This window comes from Polyodon spathula, chromosome 50 (assembly GCF_017654505.1).
Source record: "Polyodon spathula isolate WHYD16114869_AA chromosome 50, ASM1765450v1, whole genome shotgun sequence".
NCBI lineage: Eukaryota > Metazoa > Chordata > Actinopteri > Acipenseriformes > Polyodontidae > Polyodon > Polyodon spathula.
The window spans coordinates 1,484,640-1,509,550 of NC_054583.1; the positions used below are offsets into that span (position 1 = coordinate 1,484,640).

At 43.5% G+C, this 24,911-nt stretch overlaps 1 protein-coding gene across 3 annotated transcripts; it reads right to left on the reverse strand.

Moving 5' to 3' along the window:
- Nucleotides 1–2,459: 2,459 nt before the first annotated feature.
- Nucleotides 2,460–19,838, reverse strand: LOC121306854 (RNA-binding protein FUS-like). Of its 3 annotated transcripts, none has more exons than XM_041238826.1 (15): nt 19,756–19,838; nt 17,543–17,567; nt 16,590–16,750; nt 16,016–16,181; nt 15,113–15,591; nt 13,840–14,005; nt 9,972–10,003; nt 7,869–7,904; nt 7,035–7,144; nt 6,499–6,628; nt 5,760–5,861; nt 5,363–5,501; nt 4,537–4,631; nt 3,268–3,406; nt 2,460–2,622 (listed from the first exon to the last, which is right to left on the reverse strand). In XM_041238826.1, exons 1-15 carry the CDS (start codon nt 19,766–19,768, stop codon nt 2,583–2,585), a joined length of 1,833 nt encoding a protein of 610 aa, XP_041094760.1. In that variant the 5' UTR covers nt 19,769–19,838; the 3' UTR covers nt 2,460–2,582. The 3 variants fall into 3 exon arrangements, with proteins under 3 accessions (XP_041094760.1, XP_041094759.1, XP_041094761.1); XM_041238825.1 differs by having other exon boundaries at nt 9,972–10,006; XM_041238827.1 differs by lacking the exon at nt 3,268–3,406 and having other exon boundaries at nt 9,972–10,006.
- Between the last annotated feature and the right edge of the window lie 5,073 nt (nt 19,839–24,911).

A 24,911-nucleotide genomic window follows, 5' to 3' on the forward strand; every position in this document is an offset into this window, starting at 1 on the left:
TAGGAGGAGTGTCAGACACTGTTGCAGCAGCAAAAGTCATTCAAAATGATCTGGACAAGATTCAGAACTGGGCAGACACATGGCAAATGACATTTAATAGAAGCAAGTGTAAGGTACTGCACGCAGGAAATCAAAATGTGCATTATAAAGATCATATGCTGAGATTGAAGAAGGAATCAATGAAAAAGACCTAGGAGTTTATGTTGACTCAGAAACGTCTTCATCTAGACTGTTGGGAAGCTATAAAAAAGGCCAAGATGGTCGGATACATTGTAAAAAGTGTTGAATTTAAATCAAGGGAAGTAATGTTAAATCTGTACAATGCATTACTAAGACCTCATCTAGAATATTGTGTTCAGTTCTGGTCACCTCGCCACAAAAAGGATATTGCTGCTCTAGAAAGAGCGCAAAGAAGAGCAACCAGAATTATTCCGGGCTTAAAAGGCATGTCATATGCAGGCAGGCTAAAAGAATTGAATCTGTTCAGTCTTGAACAAAGAAGACTGGCGATCGGATTCAAGCATTCAGAATCCTAAAAGGTATTGACAATGTCAACCCAAGGGACTTTTTCAACCTGAAAAAAGAAACAAGGACCAGGGGTCACAATTAGATTAGATAAAGGGGCATTCAGAACAGAAAATAGGAGCCACTTTTTCAGAGGATTGTGAGGGTCTGGAATCAACTCCCCAGTAATGTTGTTGAAGCCGACAACCTGGGACCCTTCAAGAAGCTGCTTGATGAGATTCTGGGATCAATAAGCTACTGACAACCAAACGAGCAAGATGGGCCGAACGGCCTCCTCTCGTTCGTAAACTTTATGTTCTTAATAAATGAAACCTTTTTAAGCTCTGTTTGAACCCACCTACCTAGTGATTACTTTCCACACCTGGTGATCACACGCAGCAGGAAAGTTCTCCCAGGTGAGTCAGGTACTTCATTAATTACAGTAAATACTTGCTATTTACAATATACATGTACCCAAAAACCCTGCCAGTTTTGTGTACCCTTGCATTAGTGTCGGATAATTTACACAGCAGCAGAATGTCTAAGTTTAAGAGGAGAAAAAAAAAAAAATAATCTCTTTCCTGTAGCAGTTTTGCATTAGTGCTGTAGATGTGGGTGACATTGCTGAAGAGAACGATCAGGGCAGGGAAACTGTTCTGGTAGATATGCGATGGTCTGATTCACGATGGATTACCGTACAGCCTTGGTGTGCTTCAAATTCTGCTCTATCACAAATGTTGCTGTAAGGATAGAACGCTCTCTCAGCATCTCCCCTATACTAGCGATTCATACAATATTTCTACAGTAAATACAGTACCAGTGTTCAAACTAGAAGCAACGCCTCAATCTAACTTCTGTTTCTTTCTCTGCAGTTTCTGAACTGGAGACTAACTGCGCTGTCACTTTGCAAACACAGACATCTTATTCTGCGAGATGTGGCGGCTTTCTCCGTTAGACAGGACGATTCAGCCCCCTGCTCCAGGCAGCCGAACCCAGGACCAAACCATTCCCTCTCCTTCTCGCACTTGGCTTGTCTCTCGCTTTGGACTGAGAACTCCCAACAGCCGTGTAGTCCAGCTGTGTATAGATTAAAAACTGCTCATTAAAATGACCCACCAGTGGGAATGTTACCTTTTTGTAAAAAATATAAATATATATATATATATATATATATATATATTTTTTTATTTGTTAATATATATATATATATATATAGTGATATATATATATATATCATTGACTACATGTGTCAGCTTTGTGCAGGGTTGACTCATGGAAATTTACATTGTTGCTTCACTATACATGCGTTATGGAGAGAGTTATTTTGTATTTGTCAGGTGTGTTATGCATCCCGCAGCGCACCCCTCCCCCAGTTTATAACCCTCAGATTGTGTGCCGTCCCCCCTCCCCAATGTTTGCGCTGACTTTCCCCGTTTGTTTTCTGAAAGCTGTTTTACGTTCTGTTCTTGCAGCAGCCTTTTGTTTTAATGCTGCAATTCTGAAGTTAAATCGCATATTTTCTTCAAAAACATTAAAGATGTGCAAAACAATTCCCCTCCATCTGCAAGTCCAGTTTCTTTGGGAAACATCTTAACACGATCATCAGCTGAAATATACTTCACTTTGTTGTCCATAGGTATTTCACCTCCACTGCTGGAAACTAGATTTTAGCAACCAAAAATTAAAACAATGCAGCACTGACTTTGTCCCAGCCCCTGCTCCACACTACACAATCTAACCTACAGTAGATATTATGTAGCCTGCATTGTGCAGCAGTTCGCTTCATTTAAAAACAAGATCTCCTCTCCCTAAGAGACGAATTTGAGATGCCTTTGATGTTAATACAAATATTTTACATATCTAAATGACAAACACATTGAGACTCAAACCGATTTTTTTTTGTTTTGTTTTAAAAAAACGGGGGAACACACAGACAACTGTTAAATTCTGGCAGATGAAGCAGGTACAACTATTTTATTTCTACAGAAAGACATTTCAAAAAACAGGACTAGAACAGCAAACTTAACACAGAATACAAAAATAAAAAATAAACCATGGTCCCGGTGAGTGTTCAGAGTTTAGTAAGGTCTGTCTCTCCGGTCCTGTCTGTGTTCACCTCTGAAAGAACACAAACTTACATTAGCTTTACAAAACGTAAAGCAGAACTTAAGCCAAAACATCAAAACAAACTCAGGCACTGTGCAACTATAAAACTATACCACATAAAGCAAGGGGTATTACAATTATCAAATTCAAGCACTATCAAAATATTATATAGCACAGTTGCATAGTGCTACTATGAAAGAACTGCAAGGGAAGGGTTATAGCAGGGCTTCTCAAACTCTGTCCTGGGAACCCCCTGTGGCTGCTGGTTTTGATTCCAACCCAGCTCTCAATTACTCAACTAGACCGAGAGCTGGGTTGGAATGAAAACCAGCAGACACAGGGGGACCCCAGGACCATGTTTGAGAAGCCCCGATATAGGGGCACTGCACAACTTTCGTTCCACCAGAGCGCTCAAATCACTTCACTGGTCTAATTTAATTAATTGGACACATTTAACAGTTCTCCCACCGGTCTCAATGGTACCTTGAATCAAGTGCATTTAACTGTAATACAATAAGATCTGGAATACATCTGGACTGAAAATTGATTTTGAAGTTAAAGAGAGCTTGCACTAGAATGAAAACTCTGCTCCGGCCCTCGAGGACCGGACAGACACCCCGGATTTATTCTGAAGATTGCGGCACGGGAGTCTCTTACCTGCCATCCATTTTGCCAGGTCCGAAGCCCCCCCTGTCACCCCCTCTCCCTCCTCGGAAGCCCCCCCGGTCTCCACCGCGCCCCCGGAAGCCACCGCGGTCAAAACCTCCTCGGCCACCGCGATCACCCCCAAAACCGCCTAGGAGAGAGACAGCAGAGTGGCAAAGCGACATTCCCTCATTAATGCATTGCACAGCTTTCACTATTAACAGCAGGGCTTCTCAAACTCGGTCCTGGGACCCCTCTGCTGTGGCTGCTGGTTTTCATTCCAATCGAGCGCTCAATTGTTTAACTAGACCTTTAATTGAATTCGCTTAGACCTTTTTACTTGTCTTCAGCTCTTGAACAGCTGCACACTAGGTTGGCTGTAAGAGTTAAGTAACCTGCACTGCAACTGTTTAAAAGCTGAAAACACGTAAAAAAGGTCTAATTAAGCACATTATCAGTTCAGTGAAGGGTCTAGTTGAGTAACCGAGACCACGGTTGTAATGAGAACCAGCAGCCACAGCAGGGGGTCCCCAGGACCGAGTTTGAGAATCCCTGCTCTACACATCACGTTATATCGATATGCTTTACACAGCAGCCACTACCTCAGTGGGTCTCAATCCTGGTTCTGGGGCACCAACCGAGCTCAATTACTTTACTGAACCAATAACTTGCTTAATTTGACTTAATTGTGTAGCTTAGAAGAAACTGGAGGATTTCAAGTTCCTTACACAACTGTATACTTAAACTTGAACTCTCCGTCCACTTAAAATAATTTAAGAGCTCAGATCAGGCATATTAGTTCAGTTAAGTAGTTGAGAGCACAGTCTGAACAAACCAGCAAGGCAGTGGTCCCCCAGGACCGGGACTGAGAACCACAACATTAACCTCTACTCCAGGGCTACTCAACCCTGGTCCTGGGGGACCACTGCCTTGCTGGTTATTTGTTCTGTCCCTGTCCCTCCTGCACCCTAAATCACTTCACTGGACCAAGTGCTTATTAGAAGCTTAACTGGTCCAATTAATCAGGGACAGCAGCCCACCAGGACCAGGGCTGAGCAGCCCTGATCTATGCCTGCACATTACTATGCACCCTCATGCACTATGCAACATTCGTTACATTACTACCCACTGTATAGTTCCTCCACAGTTTCAACTATATCGGAGCGCTGTTGCTTTTGAATGTAAAGCATTCTCAGTAGCTACCCCCCACATCAGGAACTGGGGGCGCCTCTCTATATCAAAGCAGTACAGCTGTACCGAGCGGGACAGGCAGACACTCACCCCCCATGGGAGGGGGCCCGCCAGCCCCCTCTGGTTTGGGAGCTTTGCACTGGTTACATTCGTTTCTCCAGGAGAAGTTGAGGTTTCCGCAAACGCTGCAAAACACAAAAACACGTTTTTATTGTGCAGCTGCTCTGGCAATACTAGTGTTGTAGGTCAGCAAGACAGAAGAATACAATGTTATTATATAATATATAGTGATGCATTTGTAGTATACTGTGTTTTATGTACATGTTTTAAAAGTAAATTGTAAAAGATGGAATTTAGCCATCACTGCTTTGACAATAAAAATAGTCATGCCAATAAAGCACTTAAATTGAAAACAGAGACAGAATAAAAAATGGCAGATTGCTAAGCAGTTTGATTCATTCCAGGAACTTTTTGGTTCTGCAAAAAGCAAACTTCAGTCAAGTCTGAACTTGAGATGCTATTAAACCAACCGTGCCAATGAACTTCTCTGCATGGTGAGAAACAAAATCCACACACTTTATAAATACAGCCAAGTAAAAATAATTCTGCAGTGTGTAAAACAGAGTGTGCAGTGCACTGGTGTTCTTATTTGTACGCATGACCTGTTCTAAAAGACACCTCAAAAGGTTCTGTTTTCTGTGTATAAGTTCATGACCTCAACTTAGGAAGTCAAATATTATACAGAATAATAAAAAAAAACATTTAAGCTAACTGGAATCTAGAGTTGGATCAAATAGACTCAAAATCTAATACGAGGGTTTAAAAAAAAAAAAAAAACACCACACTATGGAATATTAAAAACCCCCAAACGTTGACCCTTCAAAAAAGCGTTTCTTTCCCTTCCCTGTATACTCACGGGTTTGAACACTTCCAGTCCCCGGCTCTCTGCTGGCCTCCCCCTCCATTGCTGCTGGGGAAGCCCCCCCCACCGCCGCCTCCTCTGCCTCCCCCAAACCCACCTCTTCCCATGGGCCCTTCAGAGCGAAAAGGCATATCTTTAAAAACGAGAGGCCATCAAAGGCAAAAAGGGGTGTGAATACGAGGCAGAGAAAACACAGAGACTCCACGTATACACCCCATCTCGGAGCCACACAACACACAGAATCACACTGCAAACAAGACCAGGGATTGCTCTCAATGCATTTCAAAACAGGCTTTAGCAGTTCTTTAAAACTTCATAGATTTAGGTTTGAAACACCCAGATATTGATGCAACGGCAGTCTGAAAAGATCTCTTATAAATTGGCTACTCGCCTCCTCTGCCACGTCCCCCTCGCATGTTCCCGCCCCCTCTCACGAAGTCTGGCCGGCGGGTAGCAAAGGAAACTTTGATTGGATTCCCACAGAATTCCTTGCCTGGGGGGGGGGGGGGAGAGAATTAGGAATATTGATCAGGAGCCAGGAGTTTGAGCAGGGTTACAAATTCACACGACCTGCTGCTGCTGCACCCAGGCCTGGGGTTCAGAGCTCCCCTCAATGAAGTCTAGTATTAATATTGCAATGATCAGGAGCCAGGAGTTTGAGCAGGGTTAGAAACTCACCCCTAGCCCTTCCCATTGATAAACGAACCAAAGAATCTAGTCTACGAATGCACAGCTAGGACCAGAAGTTTTGCCCCCCCCCCCCCCCCCCCACTATATAGAAAGTACTAATTTTGCTTCATGAAGTTGAATGAAACCTGCCAAATAAAAATCACATGTATTTCAAAATAATAACACTATGTACTTGACATCTAACATGAAATACTACTGTACTATTATGGCTTCTTGTAGACTTCTGCAATATCATTTTGTAGTTTAAGAGGATAGATCTGTCTAGATAAAGATGAACCAATCCAAAAATTCATGGCGATGCAAAGCTTTTGGCCACATCTATGTAACTATGGTACCAAGCGAGAATGTCTAATGTTAATTTCTTAAATCAACCCTAAAACTAGATGCTGAAACTATCGACCAGACCTGTAGACGGAACACGAGATAAGAGACTGCCGTACCATCAAACCAGTCTATAGCTGCTTTGGCAGAGGGAGGGTCGTCGAAAGAGACCGTCGCTTCCCCCTTCAGCTTCCCGGTCTCCCGGTCAGTGTACAGGTTGATCATGGGCAGGCCAGTCTTCTTGTTAATCTGGAAAAGGCGAGAGAGAGAGAGACACATGGATGCTGACACACATTCAGAACAGAGGGAAGAAAGAGTTATTTTTTCACATAAAGGGTTGGGAACCCATTGGAAACATGCTGCCCAAGAGTTGAAGCAGAGGAAGGGATTGACTGGATGCTGTCAGAAACAGTACTGTATAACCTCTCTGCTGACCGCTGCAAGACCTTGAGCTAGCTGGCTGGAGGAAGGCTAGTCCGTCTAGCCAGATTCCCAGAGGTTTCATTCCACACTCTTTCCCCGCCCCTCAACCCCTTCTGTGAGACGAGGGTACAGTTACCCCCTATTTATATAGAAAGTCTAGGGTACCTTGATGTTTAGCAATACGTATAGAGAGAATACCGTTACACCCCTATTAGTTATAGTCTGGGGGTACCTTGATGATGCCAATCTGCTTGAAGAAGTCAGCCACAGAGTCCACAGTGCAGCTGTCCCCCAAGCCCTGCACAAATATCGTGTTGTTATCAGAGTTATCCTGTTCTGGCACTGGGAAGAGGAGAGACACACACGTGTGAGGAGACAGGGGACAACACTGCTACTACTGCAGCCAGCAGGGCTGGGAATAAGACTCCCGCTGCACAGCAGTGTGATCCAGTCCTGGTTTCACTAGGAGTTTAATAAGACACACCTGAGCTTGTTGCCTAGACACACTGGGGGCTGATCATGATGGTAGTAAAACCTGGACTGGATCAAACTGCTGTGTAATAGGAGTCTGATTCCCAGCCCTGCAATAATCAGAGGGGGTAATGTAATACACATGAAAAATGCACCTAGTGTTACTATGTATTTTAAAATCAAGCAGTGTTAGTTAACACAGTTCATCTTCGTCTGGGGGTGTGTGCGAGTGTATTTACACACATTTCAATGCAATGCACACAAGACTCAATCTACAAACCTTAAAAGGCACACAAATTAAATACTTTTTTTTGTATTTGACACAAGCCCACTTTAAACTCCTCCCAACTGGAGGACGGCAGATCAGAGATGCCGATCAATTGAATAATTAAACTGATGCAGATGGATCATGAGTTTACTGCAAAGCTACGTCTTGGTTGGTGCTGATCTAGGAGAGCCGCGTTCAAATCAGCGCGAAGTTTCAACATTACTCTCATGTAATGGAAGCCATAATCTTAAAAACTCCAGTTTTTAGACCAGGACACAAAGCAATTCTGCCCCCCTTCCTATGTGAAGTCACGGTTATGATACTTACTAGGGACCGGCCCTCCAGGTCCTTGATCTCTAGGTCCTTGAAGAAAGAAAGAAATAAACTGATTTTAGATCAGGAGAAAAAGGAACACAAAAAAAAGAGACCAGACACACACACCACAGTACCTGAAATCCTCTTAACACTAATATTCTGAAGCCCTGTACACACACTTACATCCAGTAACCCCCTTGGTTAATTCAGACTTAAGACCAACCAAAAAACACAGCTTTGTACTTCACCCTAAAGACTTTCATTGCAAAAAAGAAAGTGACCTCTTTAAAAAAAGAAAAGATACTTAACACACAACTATGAAATGAATGGAGGTATTTTTAGTAACGCTTATCAAGTCCCATTTAAAACCAGTTTTGTAACTTTCTATACTGAAACGCGACCTTTGAAAACCAAAAACAGGAGTTGATAAACCAGGTCAGAAAGTGACATCCAACCACAGCGAATGAAGATGCAAACCTTGTGTCTAATATATAAACAGATACACAGACCTGTGCGCTTCAAAAAGTCCACCCTCTGTAACAACTCCAGAATGTAGAAATTGCATTTGAACGTTCAGGAATACACACTTTTTTTGGTGGTGGGGGTGTTTTGGAATACAGATTTCGTAATGTAAAAATAAACCTTGTCTTAATTGAGTTACCAATAAATGACATTTTTAGAAATTATTGGTGCTGCACAGTCCCCCGCCCCTTCAAGACACCAGACCAAGACTTGCAACCAAGCTGTAACCCCCCCCAACCCAATAACACTGAGGGGGAACTCGCTGAATGAACTGCATTGCCCCCCTACCTACTGAATCAGTAACTCAGCCCTCTGCACCTGACCTACTCAGAAGCAAAATTAAAAATGCAGTGTTGATATTAACCCTATCAGGACCAGCCTCTCTTTAAAATGAACGGTCTTCCTGTACAATGTGTTTAATACACAAGAAACACAAAATAAACACCAAGTCAAGACTAAACCAAGCCCTTTCCAAAACTTGCAACAGGTGCATTAATCCTTTGCCCTTTAAAATAGACCACGAACCCCTAACCACCATATGGCATGATCAAGTTATTAAAAGGTTCAATTTGCAGAGTTTATTCATTTTTCATGTCTTTTTATAATAGATAAAATTAACCCCCTACCACCAGACATGACCAAGTTTAAGACTAGCTGTTACCACTTCAAGACTTGCAACAGTTTTAAAAAAAAAATCTAAAACGCTTTATATAAAAAAATGTATATATACATCTTTCAGCAGACATTCCTTTTTACTCGGACAAATTGAGAACACTCCCCTTCTTAATTGACCACACCACCCTCTAGTGGCAGCACCGTGTAATACTTAGATTTTTAAAACTCGTTCACCACACCCTACCTCTTTACAAATTGACCAATTAAAATGTTGAAAAGTTAACACCAACTGTTGAGGATTTTTTTTTTCTCACACACATTCAAAATGACATTTTAATTTGACACATGCACGATGTAAAAACAGGACTGTAGCATATATATGAATAACCACGTAGGTCAATAGGGTTACATGCCAGACTTCTATAACCCATGGGATGCAGATTTACAAATCTGGTTAAAAGCCAGTAGTTTTGTTTGTTACATTAGTTTTACAAAAAACCCTTTTAAACCAGTCCTGATCATACCTCTGTATATTACCTTCTCATGTTACCACTTTTAAAAAAGGTAAAACCATTTAAAGTTTGCACCAGAAGGATTCCATTAAGGAATCTGCCCAATGACTTCTGTATTGCACGTGTTCACATTGAAGTAAAAGACCATTCAAATAAAATGAAGCTATACTACATACACTTTGCTTCATTATCCTTCTGTGGATCATACATTGCATTTAACCACACCCAGCATGCTGGAGATAGCGGCGAAAACCAGCAACTACCCTTTTATATATTAAAAAAAAAAAACACTATCAAAGTCAACCAAAATTGTTCAGGAAGAGAAAGACTGCGATTCAAACTTGTACCCTCTTAAGAAATGTGCTCCCATAGGTTACATCAGGACAACTGATCAGTAAAGTTCATATACACTACAATGGAATTAGATTTGTTTTCGTTTGTGGTTTAAGTTAAACACTTCACTTACCACCGAATTTATTGAAGCCACCTCTGTCTCCACTGCTGAAGGAGAAATCGAAAAAAAACAAATAAAGGATTTGAAGATTGATGCACTGCTTCCACCCCTCCGAGACGAGAGCTGGTCTTTGTACAAAAACCACATGGTCCTTCCGTCAAATGATCCCTCAAAATCAACCCTTAATAATCTCCCTTGAGCCAGTTGTACAAATACTATGAAGTCACTTGGCAGAGTATGTAAGCACATATGTATAGTCCACTGCCTTTACAAGCAGTACATACCAGCCAGGGTTAATTTAATTAATGCAGAGCCAAAAATAAATGCTATGGGCTAGAACTTTATAAAACACATTAATGGGCTTGTTTAAAACTTGGCCCAGAAAATACTTAATGGCAAAGTTACAAGAATAAAAATCAGCCCTATAACTTTGGCTATTAAAAACAGGGCAATAAATTTGTCTCAAAGCAATACAGCTTCACAGAAGGCTTCAAAATAGTTACATGAATTTTAAAAGCTGAATAAATCCCGATATCTAAATGCATTTAACCTATGGTAGGAAAGAGACATCACACTTGAGCAATTAGCTGAGGTCAGGTATTTGATTACACACTGGAACAGTTTGTTCAAAGACACACATCTGAAGATTATTATAATAATCCCTTAATTTGAGGCAGTACATTTCTCAACTAGTTCAATAGCTGAGAGAAACAAAGCAGAACCTCTTCATATTTTATATATAAACCCATACCACAAAGTGACTTCATAGTAACTTCGTTGCTGTGTGTAACTCCAGCCCTGTCCTCGCTCAGATTCTGGATGTGTTGTGCACAATTTGTACTGTAGCTTTACATGGATAACAATGTACAATTAAACCTCATTCGTGTGTGTGTGTATAAATAGCCCCATAGCAAATGCTTACATTGTCACAATGTATCACAAGCAATGTAGTGTGTGAACTGCTCCCTATTGAAATACACGAGGACAGGAGCAGTTTGAAATGCACTAGCCGAACATGTATAGCCCCGTCGATAATGCTGAACGAACACCATGTACAGACTGATTTGCGAGTGCTGTGCAAGCCTATCTATGGCAGATGCTGAAGCGATAAACCATTCATTTCAACCTGAAAAATAAACAAAAAAAAACACCTGGGACACAATGTAGAGTTTAATACACAAACAAAAACATGAACACTTTTTTTTTTGGTCAAGTAAAAAAAAAAAATTTCAAAACCAGTTGTAAAACACAGAAAACTTACCAGAATAAAAAAAAAGTTTAATTTTAAGATAGGTTGCAGATTGAATAACCCCAACAATTTAAAACTGTTGCTTTAAAAGGCTTGGTGATCCAGTGGTTAGAGAGGGCTTGATACCGGGAGGTTCCTGGTTCAAATACCACTCCACCCACCAACTCGCTGTGTGTGTGTGAGTGCGTGCGTGCGTGGCCCGGAGCGATTCACTCAACCTTCTTGGGCTCAGTCTCAGACGGAGACAGTAAAACAAACACGGTCCTGTTGGAAGCAACGCTGCAGCAGTAGTTGATGAAGCAGAGCCCCAGCCCGCTAATTGGCTAAATATGCTGGCAATGGCTTTAAAAATTAACCCTGCAATTTTGCTACAAGAGCCCCATTGCAAAAGCACACTGGAGCTACCATTACAGCATGCTTGGAGACATACCCAATCTGTGCAGACCACTTAAACATGAAGTCTTGCAGGCCAGCATGCTGAGAAATTAAATTGACAACAGATTCAACCTCGAAGTAGCAATGAATGACTGGCCTTAAAATTGCAGCCATCATTAATGGTGTAACCAGGTTTGGTCAACTTCCTTTTACTCGTTTATTACAGAAGTTGACATTGGTGTTGTTAGAAATACACAGAATACAGGCATTCTGAAAACCTGACTCCCATCTGGTTTGGATAAAGTATAGGACATATAAGGAGCATCAAAAGAAACTTCACAAATAGAACACATTCATCTACCAAAGAAATACAGGGTATATAAAAAATGGACAGACAAAATGTTTTTGGTTTCTTTAAATCACTCATCCTTGACCACGACACACAAGTGACGGTGACTGAAGCACTTAATCACCTAATCAGCGACAGAGTTGATTGGACGCTGGATATGAGTGATTTCAGCTGTTTAATTGCAAGCTTGAATAAAAGCCATGCCACGTCTGTCGAGAGAGCAGCGCCTTCGTGCGATCTGCACATTGGAGGCTGGGCTGGGGCAGCGGGCTGTGCCTCGCCGTCTCGGGCGCTCACAGCCAGCGATTTCAAACCCGGCGAGACGGTATAACCAGACCCACTCTGCTAATGACAGCCCACCAACCGGGAGACCCAGAGTCACAACACCTGCCCGAGATGGACAGATCATTCTGCAGCATCTTCATGATGTCAATTGTTAGTCAGCACAATAAGTCACTGCGCCTGCTCTGAAACAGGACATTTTTCGATCACAGCTAGTGAATTTTACCCAAGGGTAAGTTTCTTTTGATGCTCGGTATATTTACTGCCCAATCGAAAAAAAAAAAAAAAAAAAAAAAAAAAGTGGCTGCAGTACCACCACAAGTCCAATAGGGGTGCCAGAAAACAGCAGGCACCATAAAAAACGCAACAGTAAAATACAGTGTAACTAACACCTGTTTAAACTGCTATGCACACACTTGCATTTAAACTGTATTTCAAGAACTTTGAAGACTTTTGATTTTAGTCCCCCCCCCCCCCCCCCCTCTTCCCTCCCTGGATTTGCAGAATAAGAGTTTGTTAGACCTGGACAGAACCTCTTACGTGAACGAAAGATCACCAGTTTGACAAAACAGGTTTTGGGATAAAAAACAAAACTGTTTCAAAAACAAGGCTGTGTGTGTTTTGAGTCATTGAAAGTTTAGGAACAGAAAGTGACAAAAGTTAAAACTGATGCACTTGCAATTATAACAGACCAATTATTTTGTAAAAAAAAAAAAAAAAATTAGGACTCTGAATAGGACAGGCACTCATTAACATACAACTGGTCCCTACTGGAGACAGTTTATCCCTTTTGAAGCATGTTCTGTTTTATAAATACACATGCAAGTTTTGTCACATTAACACTCAAATCCCCCATACGCAGCAATTTGTGATTGCATTTTAATAACCATGTTTGCACCACTTCATTATATGCATATACTGATGGATCCTATACCTTCTGCAAGTATGCCAACCCATTTAAGCCTAACCTCAAAACCATTGGACTTCCCCAATTAGGATTACAGAAAGGACGTATTTCACCCGACAAATCATTATCTAAAAGCGATTTCAGCTGTGAATCCCCCCCCCCCCCCCCCCCCAAAAAAAAAAAGCCACACTTAGAAAACCCAGATGTGCACATCGTTACAGAAGCATGTCTGTGAAACTGAACACTGTAGTTACACAGGTTTGGTCTCCCCAATAATTGACCTTACCACGGGGAAGCAATTTCACACTGTCCCGCGAGTTAATTGTGTAGACAGGATTATTTAAAAATAAGCCATGTTTATCAGACTTTCAGGAATGAAAAAAAAAAAAAAAAAAAAAAAATGGAGACCTGCACTTGATTTCTTTTTGATGACATCGGACTGGAAAGGGAAAACTGATGTCGGACCTGGTCTGAAACAGTACCGCAAAGGGTTAAAGTTTCTCGCACACTAAAATTAGGCTTCCGCCTGCAAATGTGATTGCAGTAACGTATCCTGCCTGGTCACCCTCTGTCCAGTACACTAGGAGGCATGATCATTAAACAGTAACATTACAGCACAACCTGAATATAAAAAAAAACTGCCATTCAATATCTCCCCCCCCCACCCCTTTTTTAAATTGTGTTTCACTCACAACCCACCCTGCCCCATGTTACCTACCCCATGCCCCCTCTTCCTCGGGGTCCTCCCCTTCCTCCCCTGTCGAATCCTCCCCTTCCTCCAAAACCACCGCCCCTGCTCCGGCCTCTGCTGTCTTGCCCTCCATACCCTCCAGATTCGGGACCCCCATAGCCCCCTCCCATCTGGGGAGGCTCCTGACCGTACCCTGGGGGAGACAAGAAAAAGAAATGGGCATTGCGAGGTCACTGGTCATCTTGTATCAATAGCACCAGGCCAATGATTAAAACACTGTTACCGCACAGATGGAAATAGACTGCCAGCTTGATCAGCCCCCAGTGTGTCTAGGTAACAAGCTCAGGTGTGTCTGATTATTAAACTCCTAGAGAAAGCAGGACTGGATCACACTGCTGTGCAACAGGTCATGAGTCTTCTTACCATCCCTGTGATAACCAGCATTAGTACTGCCGGGAAGACTCCTCGTTGCACAGCAGTGTGATCCAGTCCTGCTTTCTCTAGGAGTTTAATAATCAGACACACCTGAGCTTGTTAGCTAGACACACTGGGGCTGATCAAGCTGGCAGTAAAACCTGGACTGGATCACACTGCTGTGCAACAGGAGTCTTATTTCAAGGCTTGTCACCAGTTTTTATTAAAATGCAGACAACTAAAATTTAACCACTGCCTTTAAAAAAAAACAAAACAAATAGCAGCAAATGTTTGAATAAAGTGATGAACAATTTGAATTGAAGCAAAAATACAAAGAGGATTTTCAAGTTGCCTTCACGCTAGGTTTTTAAATAAGATCATGTTCCTTTTGAAATAAGTGAGGAGTATAAAATTTTATATAATATATAAAAATAAATCACAGAAGATAACTGGAGACATAAGACTCCCATTGCAAAGTAGATCTAGATTTTGGTGAGAAATAAATTACTCAGGTCAAAAAACGAATGGATCAAGTCGCCGAGGAATAGGAACCTTATTCTCCTCACCACCAGATAGCCTCATACTGCAGCACGCAAAGTAGAAAACTTTATTCAAGTGTATTCACATGCACAATCTCTGTATTTAAAACAATTTTGGGGTACCCCACCCAAAAAAAAGTTATTGGGTCACTTGCATGAATTGGGAGCATTTAGCAGGAATTATTGCCAAGTTACAGCATAGCAGTGTGCGCTGAGAGAGTGAGCAAGCGAGACAGAGGAAATAAGAGGACGACTTCATCGTCTTCCGTTTTTAAAAGGTAGGCAGGCTGTGGTGGGTGATCTGCATTCCCCGAATTCCCCCGCCCCCTTTACTCTCCCTCTCTTACCTTCCGCAGCTCCGTACTGGTGGCTCCCGTAAGCGTGCGCAGGGTGTGGGCTGGGGTAGCCGGGATGTGGTTGCTGCTGGTTGCTGTAGCCACTGCTGCCGGTCGTGTGCGCCTGAGAGCCAGGAGGGGGCGCCCCCCCACCAGCACTGTAACTGGAGTGTGTGTGGTTTAGTAAAGGAGCCTTTCCCATACCTCCTGCCCCACTTCCTCCTCCTCCTCCTCCTTGACTGTACTGCCCCTGCTGCTGGCTGTAGCTCTGGGGTGGAGGGGTGTTGTAGCTGGGCTGTTGGCTGTAGTGTCCTGCTGCTCCTCCCCCTCCGCTAGCTCCTCCCTGCTGGGGGGGCTGCCCCTGACCCTGCCCAGCATAGCCCCCCTGGGTGCCATAACCCCCCCCTGTGGCGGCCCCAGCATTGGCCCCGGCTCCACCTCCACTCTGGGGCTGCCCATAACCAGAGGGAGCCTGGGAGCCACTGCTGTAGCTGGGAAGGGGGAGAGGGAGAGAGACAGAGGAGACACAGTTAGGATTATTCAGTTATTGTTACAGGTGTTCTAGATCTTACGCCACTGATAATGTTCAGACACCTATAAAACGTGCTGGATAGGGGCTCTCCAGGACTAGGGTTGGAGACCCCTGCTTTACAGTATACAGTCCCCCCCCCCCCACTCCCCCAGAGTGCTGCCCATATCCAGGGCGTGAAGGCTTTCTATAACTCTGCATTGCATTGCACTGCTCTGCCTTAGTAATGTGTGGATTCTCTAGTGCTGAGCATTGTTTTACCTGGTGGCTGAAGATGCAGAGGCTGGCTGCTGCTGCTACTAGAACTGTCTGGAACCCTGCTACAGCAGTGCATTCAAGACTGTGTACCGCATGGCGTAGGTTTTTTTTTTTTTTTTTTTTTTTACCTGGTGGCAGAGGACGCGGAGGCTGGCTGCTGCTGCCCGTAGCCCGGGTATGAGGACTGCTGTCCGTAGCTGCTCTGGGAGGGCTGGCTGCTCCCGTAACCAGCGGCTCCATACGCCTGACTGGACTGGCTGTAGCCTTGAGAGGCAGGCTGGGCGCCGTAGCCACCTGGGAGACGGAAGTCAGTTAAATTAGAGATTTCTGCTGCCAACTGCAGGGAGGGGGGGTCAGTAACTAGTGCTGCGCAAATAGTTAGGATTACATCAAAAACACACACTTTTTTTTTTTTTTTTTTTTTTTTTTTTTTTTTTTAAAAATCAGGCGAGGGAGGCTGGTGTTACATGCTGGGGATTGCGTGGGTCGCTGTTCTCCACAGAGCCCGAAGAAAAAGCAGCGATCGTCACAAACCCAAGCAGCTGCTGCTCAATTCACTCTGAAGGGTGAAAATCAGCCCCGATCGACACCGGCCTCCCTCGCTCGTCTTCCGATTGCAATAAGCCAATAAAAGAAAAACTGGTTTGCGCAGGACGATTATCGAATTGAAAAATAAACAAACACAAGACTCTTGCAACTCACCTGTCTGGGTCTGTCCATAGGTGGAGCTATACCCTCCTTGGCTGTAAGCTGCTGCACTGGTGTCCGAGGACTGCCCATAGCTGCTGTAGCTCTGCTGGCCATAGGCTTGGGCAGCTGGCTGGGTATAGCCTTGACCAGTCTGAGCACCATAAGGTCCATACCTATGGGAAAGAAAGAACCAAGGCTGGATTCACACTGGGTCCATTTCGATGCACCTGCTGTTTACACATCTGTGAGCAGAGGGACTAAAGTAGTTATTCTTTGGCATTCCCCCCCCCCCCCAGGACAGAGTCTGTTTGTTCACTGTGCAGTTTTCCAAGTTTGTTTTATATGGCATGTGATCCGGACGCTTACAACACCCTGCAAGGAATTGACAGACGGCAGCTATTGATGTACTGCTCTGGTTTTTAATATAGCATGTTTTAGACCAGGGCTTCTCAAACTCGGTCCTGGGGACCCCCTGTGGCTGCTGGTTCTCATTCCACCCGAGCTCTTAATTACTGAACTAGACCTTTCAATGAACTGATCATTTGCTTAATTAGACATTTTTACTTGTTTTCAGCTCTTAAACAGTTGCTTAATTCAAGTTAGCCATTACAGTTAAGTAACTTGAGATGCAACTGTTAAGAGCTGAAAAGAAACAAAAAATGTCTAACTTAACCAGATGATCAGCTTAATTATTAGTTTAATTAAGGGTCTAGTTGAGTGATTGAGAGCTGGGTTGGAATGAAACCCAGCAGCCACAGGGGGTCCCCAGGACTGAGTTTGAGAAGCCCAGTTTTAAATTCTTCCACACTGCTGTGGAAGAAAGCACTGGGGGACACACTACTGTCAGCGTTCCCTCTAAGCTTTAAGATTCTGAGAAAGTTACTGTTTGACTTAATTGCTGGTGATAAATTGGGAGAATTAAAACTGCAACAACTAAATTGATGAAAATTGAAAGAGATCCTTACCCTTGTGCTGCCGTCTGAGAATAATCTGAAAGAAAGAGAGAGAAATGTTTGGAATCATCCGAGAGAGAGACGAGGCTGGGTTTGCATGCGAATCAAGGCTGAGCCAAAACTCGTACGTCTACTATTTAAAAAAATAAATAAAAATGGCAGGGTGTTCAATAAATCATTTGTTGTTTGTGCGTGGATTTTAAAAAGCCATCCTTCCCTCACCTTTGCAATTCAGTACCAAATCAACGGCACTATTTTCAAATTAGGTTTTCAGTATAAAAAAAAAAATAATAAAATAAAATCTGCTTCCAAAAAGCAGCTTTCGCGGTGGGGGTTAATTGCCACTGATCTGTACTCGATCGTAAAAGCCATGTGTTGAGCAGATTCCTTATTTTGAAACTGACTATTGATTTTTCTATTTGTTTCAATTGGCAGACTGAGGACACAAAACTGGGTTATTCTCCAATATTTCTACTTACTATAAGTTGACAAGCAAAAAAAAATTCTTATACATGCTTCAAAGACAGTAAATATGGTACAGTATATAACTCAAAAGCACAGTCATTTCTCCTTCTCTCTCATTTAATCTACTGTCAACTTACTTATCTACAAAATTCACACATGGAGCACATATCACTATATCTACAGCAGGGCTTCTCAAACTCGGTCCTGGGGACCCCCTGTGGCTGCTGGGTTTCATTCCAGCTCTTAATTACTCAACTACACCAGTAATGTTGTTGAAGCTGACACCCTGGGATCCTTCAAGAAGCTGCTTGATGAGATTTTGGGATCAATAAGCTACTAACAACCAAACGAGCAAGATCTTATGTTCTTATGTTCTTATGATAATTTGCTTAATTAGAACTTTACTTGTTTTCAGCTCTTGAACAGTTGCAAAGTTCAAGTTACTTATCAAATGTTATAGCCAACTTGAACTATGCAATTGGTCAAGAGCTGAAAAAGTAAAAAAGGTCTAATTAAGCAAATTATCAGTTCAATGAAGGGTGTAGCTGAGTAATTAAGAGCTGGAACGAAAACCAGCAGCCACTTGGGGTCCCCAGGACCGAGTCTGAGAAGCCCTGATCTACACACTCAAGACAAGCAGGGCTGGGAATCAGACTCCCGTTTGCACAGCAGTGTGATCCAGTCCAGGTTTTCCTACCAGCTTGATCAGCCCCCAGTGTGTCTAGCTAACAAGCTCAGGTGTGTCTTAAGAAAAAAAACGTAGCGAAACCTGGAATAATATGCGCTGAAAATCAAACTAGGATGCGGAGAGACACCAAACTGAACGAACCAATGCATCTGGAGGAGGAGGAGATGTAAATGTTGCCAAAAAAAAGAGACATTTAAGAATATTTAATTGGTTTAACCGGAGAAGCTAACAGCCTCCATTTCACAAACCGGGCTGCAGCAGCATGGCAGGGAGACAGAGGCGGGCACCTGGATGGCAAGATCTAAGCCATTTGATAAATGTGTTAATAAATATGCTGTCACAAACTTAAATATATAAATGGTTTTCGACTATTTGTACATAAACTGAGTCAGACAAGAAAAACGCCGCCTGGATTGAAATTAGTTTTCTTGGAGGAGAAACGACAGCAGTTACAAAATGGCTGCGGGTCTAACCCAATTCGTGCAAAACAGACCACAGCAAATTAAAAATAAAAACGGTAAAAAAAAAAAAAAAACAGTTATATAAAACTATATAGGATAACGCTTTATCTTTAGCACCTTAAATCACGATGCACAACGTTAAAAAAAAAAAAAAAACACGTTTTACTAACGCAAACGTTTCTAAACGCATTTTAACAGCCCAAGTGTGTATAAATCTAGCAAAGCTAGTAATTCAAAACTGCGAGTATTAATAGAGCTGCATTGTGTTAGGGATTGTTAAATTAAATGCAATTTTAATAAAGACTTCGTTCACGCCCCCGATGTATTGAATTAATTAGATTTAGCCTTTGGGTGTAATTAACAGGGCGTACCGAATAGCAATAGTGAAATAGTGAAATTAAATACGCTACTGACGCAATAATAATATACCAATGTAACTCATTCTCAGGGTTTGAGGGTTTTTTTGAAAAAAAAAATAATAATAATAATAAATCAACCCCAAACCCTTACGAACGTTTTCTAAAAAAAAAAAATGTCACGGTTATCTTGAAATAATCAATACAAAACACGGGTATATAAATATATAAAAGGGTAAATAGTTATATTCTTACCGTTAGACGCCATTGTCGGGTGTTTGCTTTTATTTAAAATCGAAATTTCTGCTCTCTTGCGACCGCCCACTACGACCGAGACCGCAGACTGCGACACAAAAACCCTTCAGCCGTTCAATTTATACCCGCGGCGGGCCGGGCCAAGCCGAAAAAAAGGGGGAGTCCGTGTTCCTCAATTCACGGACAACGCCACACCGCCGTTTACATCTATCACAGCAAACAGATATTGAAAATATAAAAACTATTAATAGTAATAATTAACCATCTAACGTGTCAGAGAATTTTTTTTTATATCTGTATTTTTTTTTTCCCCCCCACTGTATCTCCCTTTGTTTGAATGGTATAGCTCAAGGCAGGTCGTCACAGGAGAGGTTTTGGATGGTACCAACGGGGGTCGCGGGGAATAATTTTTTTTAAAGTTTATTAGTTGTCCAGAAATTATATTATACATGTAGCTATGCTGGTCAATGATGAGGGAAGTGGTAAATATAATCCACAGGCTACTGAAACGTAAGGGTAGTGCGTTTCTAAACATGAGTTACTTCACCTTTTTAATATCGGAAACCCCCTTGAAATCGAGTTGGTTTGTTCCACATCGACAGAAAGAATGTGGGTGTTGAAAACGGCATGAATGAAACCAACTACAGCAAAAAAGCCTTTGTTCAGAGTGATCAATGCAATTTATCGGCTTGGTATTGATATATTAGAAGCCAGTTTTGGTTTCTGTCGAGATCGATGTGAATATTCATTATGTTTAAGACAGCAGGATTTTTTTTTTATTAAGCCTTTGCATATTTGTGTCATGTATTTATAACCTCCACACTGCTGGCGTGCATGCTAATTAATCTACTGAAGTGAAAATATATATATATTAAATAAAAATAACACGATGCAATGAGACGTGCACGAATTGGATCGGTGGAGAGTTTTGGTAGAATGCAAAAAAACGGGCTGAATGCAAACCGGATTTTAAAAATAAATAAATAAAATACGAGACCCGTTTCAGCCGCAAGTTCGGCTGGACAAAAAAGGGGCAAAAATAAATAAATAAATAAATAATAATCGAAAAAATCCAAAGTGCTTGTAATCAATACCCCGGGATGCCGTGCAGGTTCCTCGGCGTCAGCCCCGGCGTGTCCCGCAGCGCATATTGAAGGAGGAATTGAGAAAGCAGCCGGACTCTAAAACAGAAACGCATATTAACAACAACAACGCTAGCTAGCTAGCTGCAATATCATGAACAATACGGCTACTGCTAGCGGGGTCTCCAATAGCCAGCGAGCGCAAAAGCAGATGCGCTTTTGGGAAAATACGCATTGGGGAAAAAAAAAAAAACACATACTTTTTAACGCGGAGAAGTAGGGGTGACCCGGGACGGACGTCCCCCCCCTCTCCGGGGTTTCTCCCACTAGACGTAAGGACCCCCTCAAAAAAAAAAAAGCTACGTGAGTCGGGTCTTGGAAGCGGTGAAGATTTGGGTGTTTCAACAGGACACGACGCCGGCACAATGCGCCAAGACACACCCGGACGCGGTTGCCATCCAACGTGCAAGGTTTTATTATGAAGGAGGAATGGTTTCCCGACTCGCCTGACCTCAACCCCACCCGTGCAGTTCGCTTTCGTGGACCGGTGCCGGAGGCAAGGTTGCGGGGGAGCGGTGAAGATCTCGCCACGCCGCCGGGGCTTGTGACCTCCTTACTGGGGGGGAGTGGGTTGAAATCACGCTGGAAGACACCGGAGCCTCGCAACTGAAAACCCCGCTAGGATCTGGAAACGCACACCAGCAATCGGGTTACGATTCCCGTCAGCACCCTTGCTACAAAACATCGATTGAAAAAAAAAAAAACAAATAGAAAATTGACTTTAAAAAAGGAGCCTAATTTGGGCATCTTTTCAATTAATTATCAAATAACAGGTCTCACGTGTCTTGGGTACCAATTACCAATATATAATGTTTAGTCAACTTTTTAAAATCGATTCCCATTTGCCGCTGTTTGTTTGCCAATTAAATGCGGGTTCCAATGAAAGCAAGATGAACGATCATTCACAACAAAAATAAAGAGATTTATGATGGCTCTATAAATATCAATTCCAGTTACTTACCAGTTACTCTGATATGTATGCTGTCTGTCTCTCTTCTTCATCAGAACCTGCAAAAGGGGGTGAAATGACAAAAAACGTCCAACAGCCAGGATTGACAATAAAAGCAAGTAGTCGAACATTGACCTAGCCTTCGGAATAAATTATTTTATTAATATATATAATATATATATATATATATATATATATATATATATATATATATATATATCATATTAAATATATACTATAAACACGATGAAATTTTGACTGCGTTTCAATTACTGAGAAGCAAGAGCAGCGAAACTCGTCGAGTTTGGGGTCCCTCAGACCCCATTCCTCCCCCCCTCCCTTTAATGGGGGGGGTAGAGGCACAGTGATCTTGACACATAACTGGTAGTACTCCCTGAGATTCAGTGTGCAGGGTAGGGTGTAGTGGATAGGGAGTAGGGAAGGGAGTAAGGGTGTAGGGTACAGTGATCTCAGCACCTCCTCCTCGGCTCTTGAGTAGGGGTTAGGGAGGTAGGGAATTGAGAGTAAGGGGGGTGGGGGTAGGGATAGGGAGTAGGGCACAGTGATCTCAGTCACTTTTATCCCTGGCCATCTCTTGATATTGATAACCATGAGCCTGAAATCCAGTGTGTAGGGGTAGAGAGTAGAGGCTGGGGAGCAGGGGTAGGGAGTAGAGGCTGGGGAGTAGCGGTAGGGAGTAGGGAGTAGAGGCTGGGGAGCAGGGGTACGGAGTAGAGGTTGGGGAGCAGGGGTAGGGGATAGGGAGTAAAGGCTGGGGAGCAGGGGTAGAGAGTAGAGGCTGGAGAGCAGGGGTAGGGTGTAGAGCCTGGGGAGTAGGGAGTAGAGGCTGGGGAGCAGGAGTACGGAGTAGAGGTTGGGGAGCAGGGGTAGGGGATAGGGAGTAAAGGCTGGGGAGCAGGGGTAGAGAGTAGAGGCTGGAGAGCAGGGGTAGGGTGTAGAGCCTGGGGAGTAGGGAGTAGAGGCTGGGGAGCAGGAGTACGGAGTAGAGGTTGGGGAGCAGGGGTAGGGGGTAGAGAATAGAAGCTGGGGAGCAGGGGCAGGGAGTAGAGGCTGGGGAGCAGGGGTACGGAGTAGAGGCTGGGGAGAGGGGTAGGGGTAGGGAATAGAGGTGGGGGAGCAGGGGTAGGGGGTAGGGAGTAGTGGCTGGGGAGTAGAGGTAGGGAGTCGAGAGTAGAGGTTGGGGAGTAGGGGTAGGGAGATATAGTGTGTAGGGAAGGAGGTAGGGAGTAGAGGCTGGGTTTTAGGGGTAGGGGGTAGGTAGTAGAGATGGGGAAAGGGAGTAGAGGCTGGGGAGTAGGGGCTGGGGGTAGGGAGTAGAGGCTGGGGAGTAGGGGCTGGGGTAAGGAGTAGAGACTAGGGGGTAGGGGTAGGGAGTAGAGGCGCAGTGATCTCTTGATATTTCCAGAGATACATTGTGTAGGGAAGGGGGTAGGGGTAGGGGTCTTGATGTTGAGTTAGGTCGACACACACTCCACACAGAAGTCACTCCCTTGAGCACGAGGATACAGGCCAGGGACAGCATCTCACTGACATCTCTGAAACAGGAGGAGAGCAGAGAGAGGCTGAGAGGGATTGCAGTACAAGGTCTTCCACTACTTTTACAAACGTTTCCCATAACAAAAGGACAGCACAGTATAATAAAGCAGAGTGAAAGCATGGCAAAGCATAGCGAAGCATTGTAACACACAGAGAGGTCTGGTAAAGCATAGGGAAGCATTATAAAGCACAGAGGGATTTGGTAAAGCATAGGGAAGCATTGTAAAGCACAGAGGGGTCTGGTAAAGCATAGGGAAGCATTGTAAAGTACAGAGAGGTCTGGTAAAGCATAGGAAAGCATTGTAAAGCACAGAGAGGTCTGGTAAAGCATAGGGAAGCATTGTAAAGCACATCGAGGTCTGGTAAAGCATACAGAAGCATTGTAAAGCACAGAGAGGTCTGGTAAAGCATAGGGAAGCATTGTAAAGCACAGAGAGGTCTGGTAAAGCATAGGGAAGCATTGTAAAGCACAGAGAGGTCTGGTAAAGCATAGGGAAGCATTGTAAAGCACAGAGAGGTCTGGTAAAGCATAGGGAAGCATTGTAAAGCACAGAGAGGTCTGGTAAAGCACAGGGAAGCATTGTAAAGCACAGAGGGGTCTGGTAAAGCATGGGGAAGCATTGTAAAGTACAGAGAGGTCTGGTAAAGCATAGAGAAGCATTGTAAAGCACAAAGGCCGGTGGTCCTGTGGTTCGAAACTAGGGAGGATTTGGGTTCAGATCCTGGCTCAGCCATTGACTCGCTGTGTGTGTGTGTGTGTGTGTGTGTGTGTGTTGTGTGTGTGTGTGTGTGTGCGTGTCAGTGTGTGTGTGTGTGTGTGTGTGTGTGTGTGTGTGTGTGTGTGTGTGTGTGTGTGTGTGTGTGTGTGTGGGGGGGGGTGACCCTGAGCGAGTCGCTTCACCTCCTTGTGCTAAAACACGAATTCCTCCCCCCTGTCAGTTGTGTGTGCGGCTACCAGCTTAACGTGTATCCTTGTCAGTGGGTGGGGTTCAAGCTTCACAACAGTCCTTCGACACCACAAGTCACCCTCCCCAGTTACATACAGTCAAGGTCACTAACACACACAATACGCACCAATCACCAACACGCCATCCAGGTGTGTGTGTGTGTGTGTGTGTGTGTTGTGTGAGTGTCAATGTGTATGTCAGTCAGTGTGTGTGTATTAGTGTGTGTCAGTGTGTGTGTGTGTGTGTGTGTGTGTGTGTGTTAGTGTGTTGTGTGTGTCAGTGTCAACACACAGTCACAGTGGTCAGTTTGCCCTGTGTGTGTGTGTGTGTGTGTCAGTCAGTGTGTGTCAGTGTGTGTGTGAGTCAGTGTGTGTCAGTGTGTGTGTCAGTGTGTGTGTGTGTGTGTGTGTGTGTGTGTGTGTGTGTGTGTGTGTGTGTGTGTGTGTGTGTTGTGTGTGTGTGTGTGTGTGTTGTGTGTGTGTCAGTGTGTGTGTCAGTGTGTGTGTGTGTGTGTGTCAGTGTGTGTGTGTGTGTGTCAGTGTGTCAGTGTGTGTGTGTGTG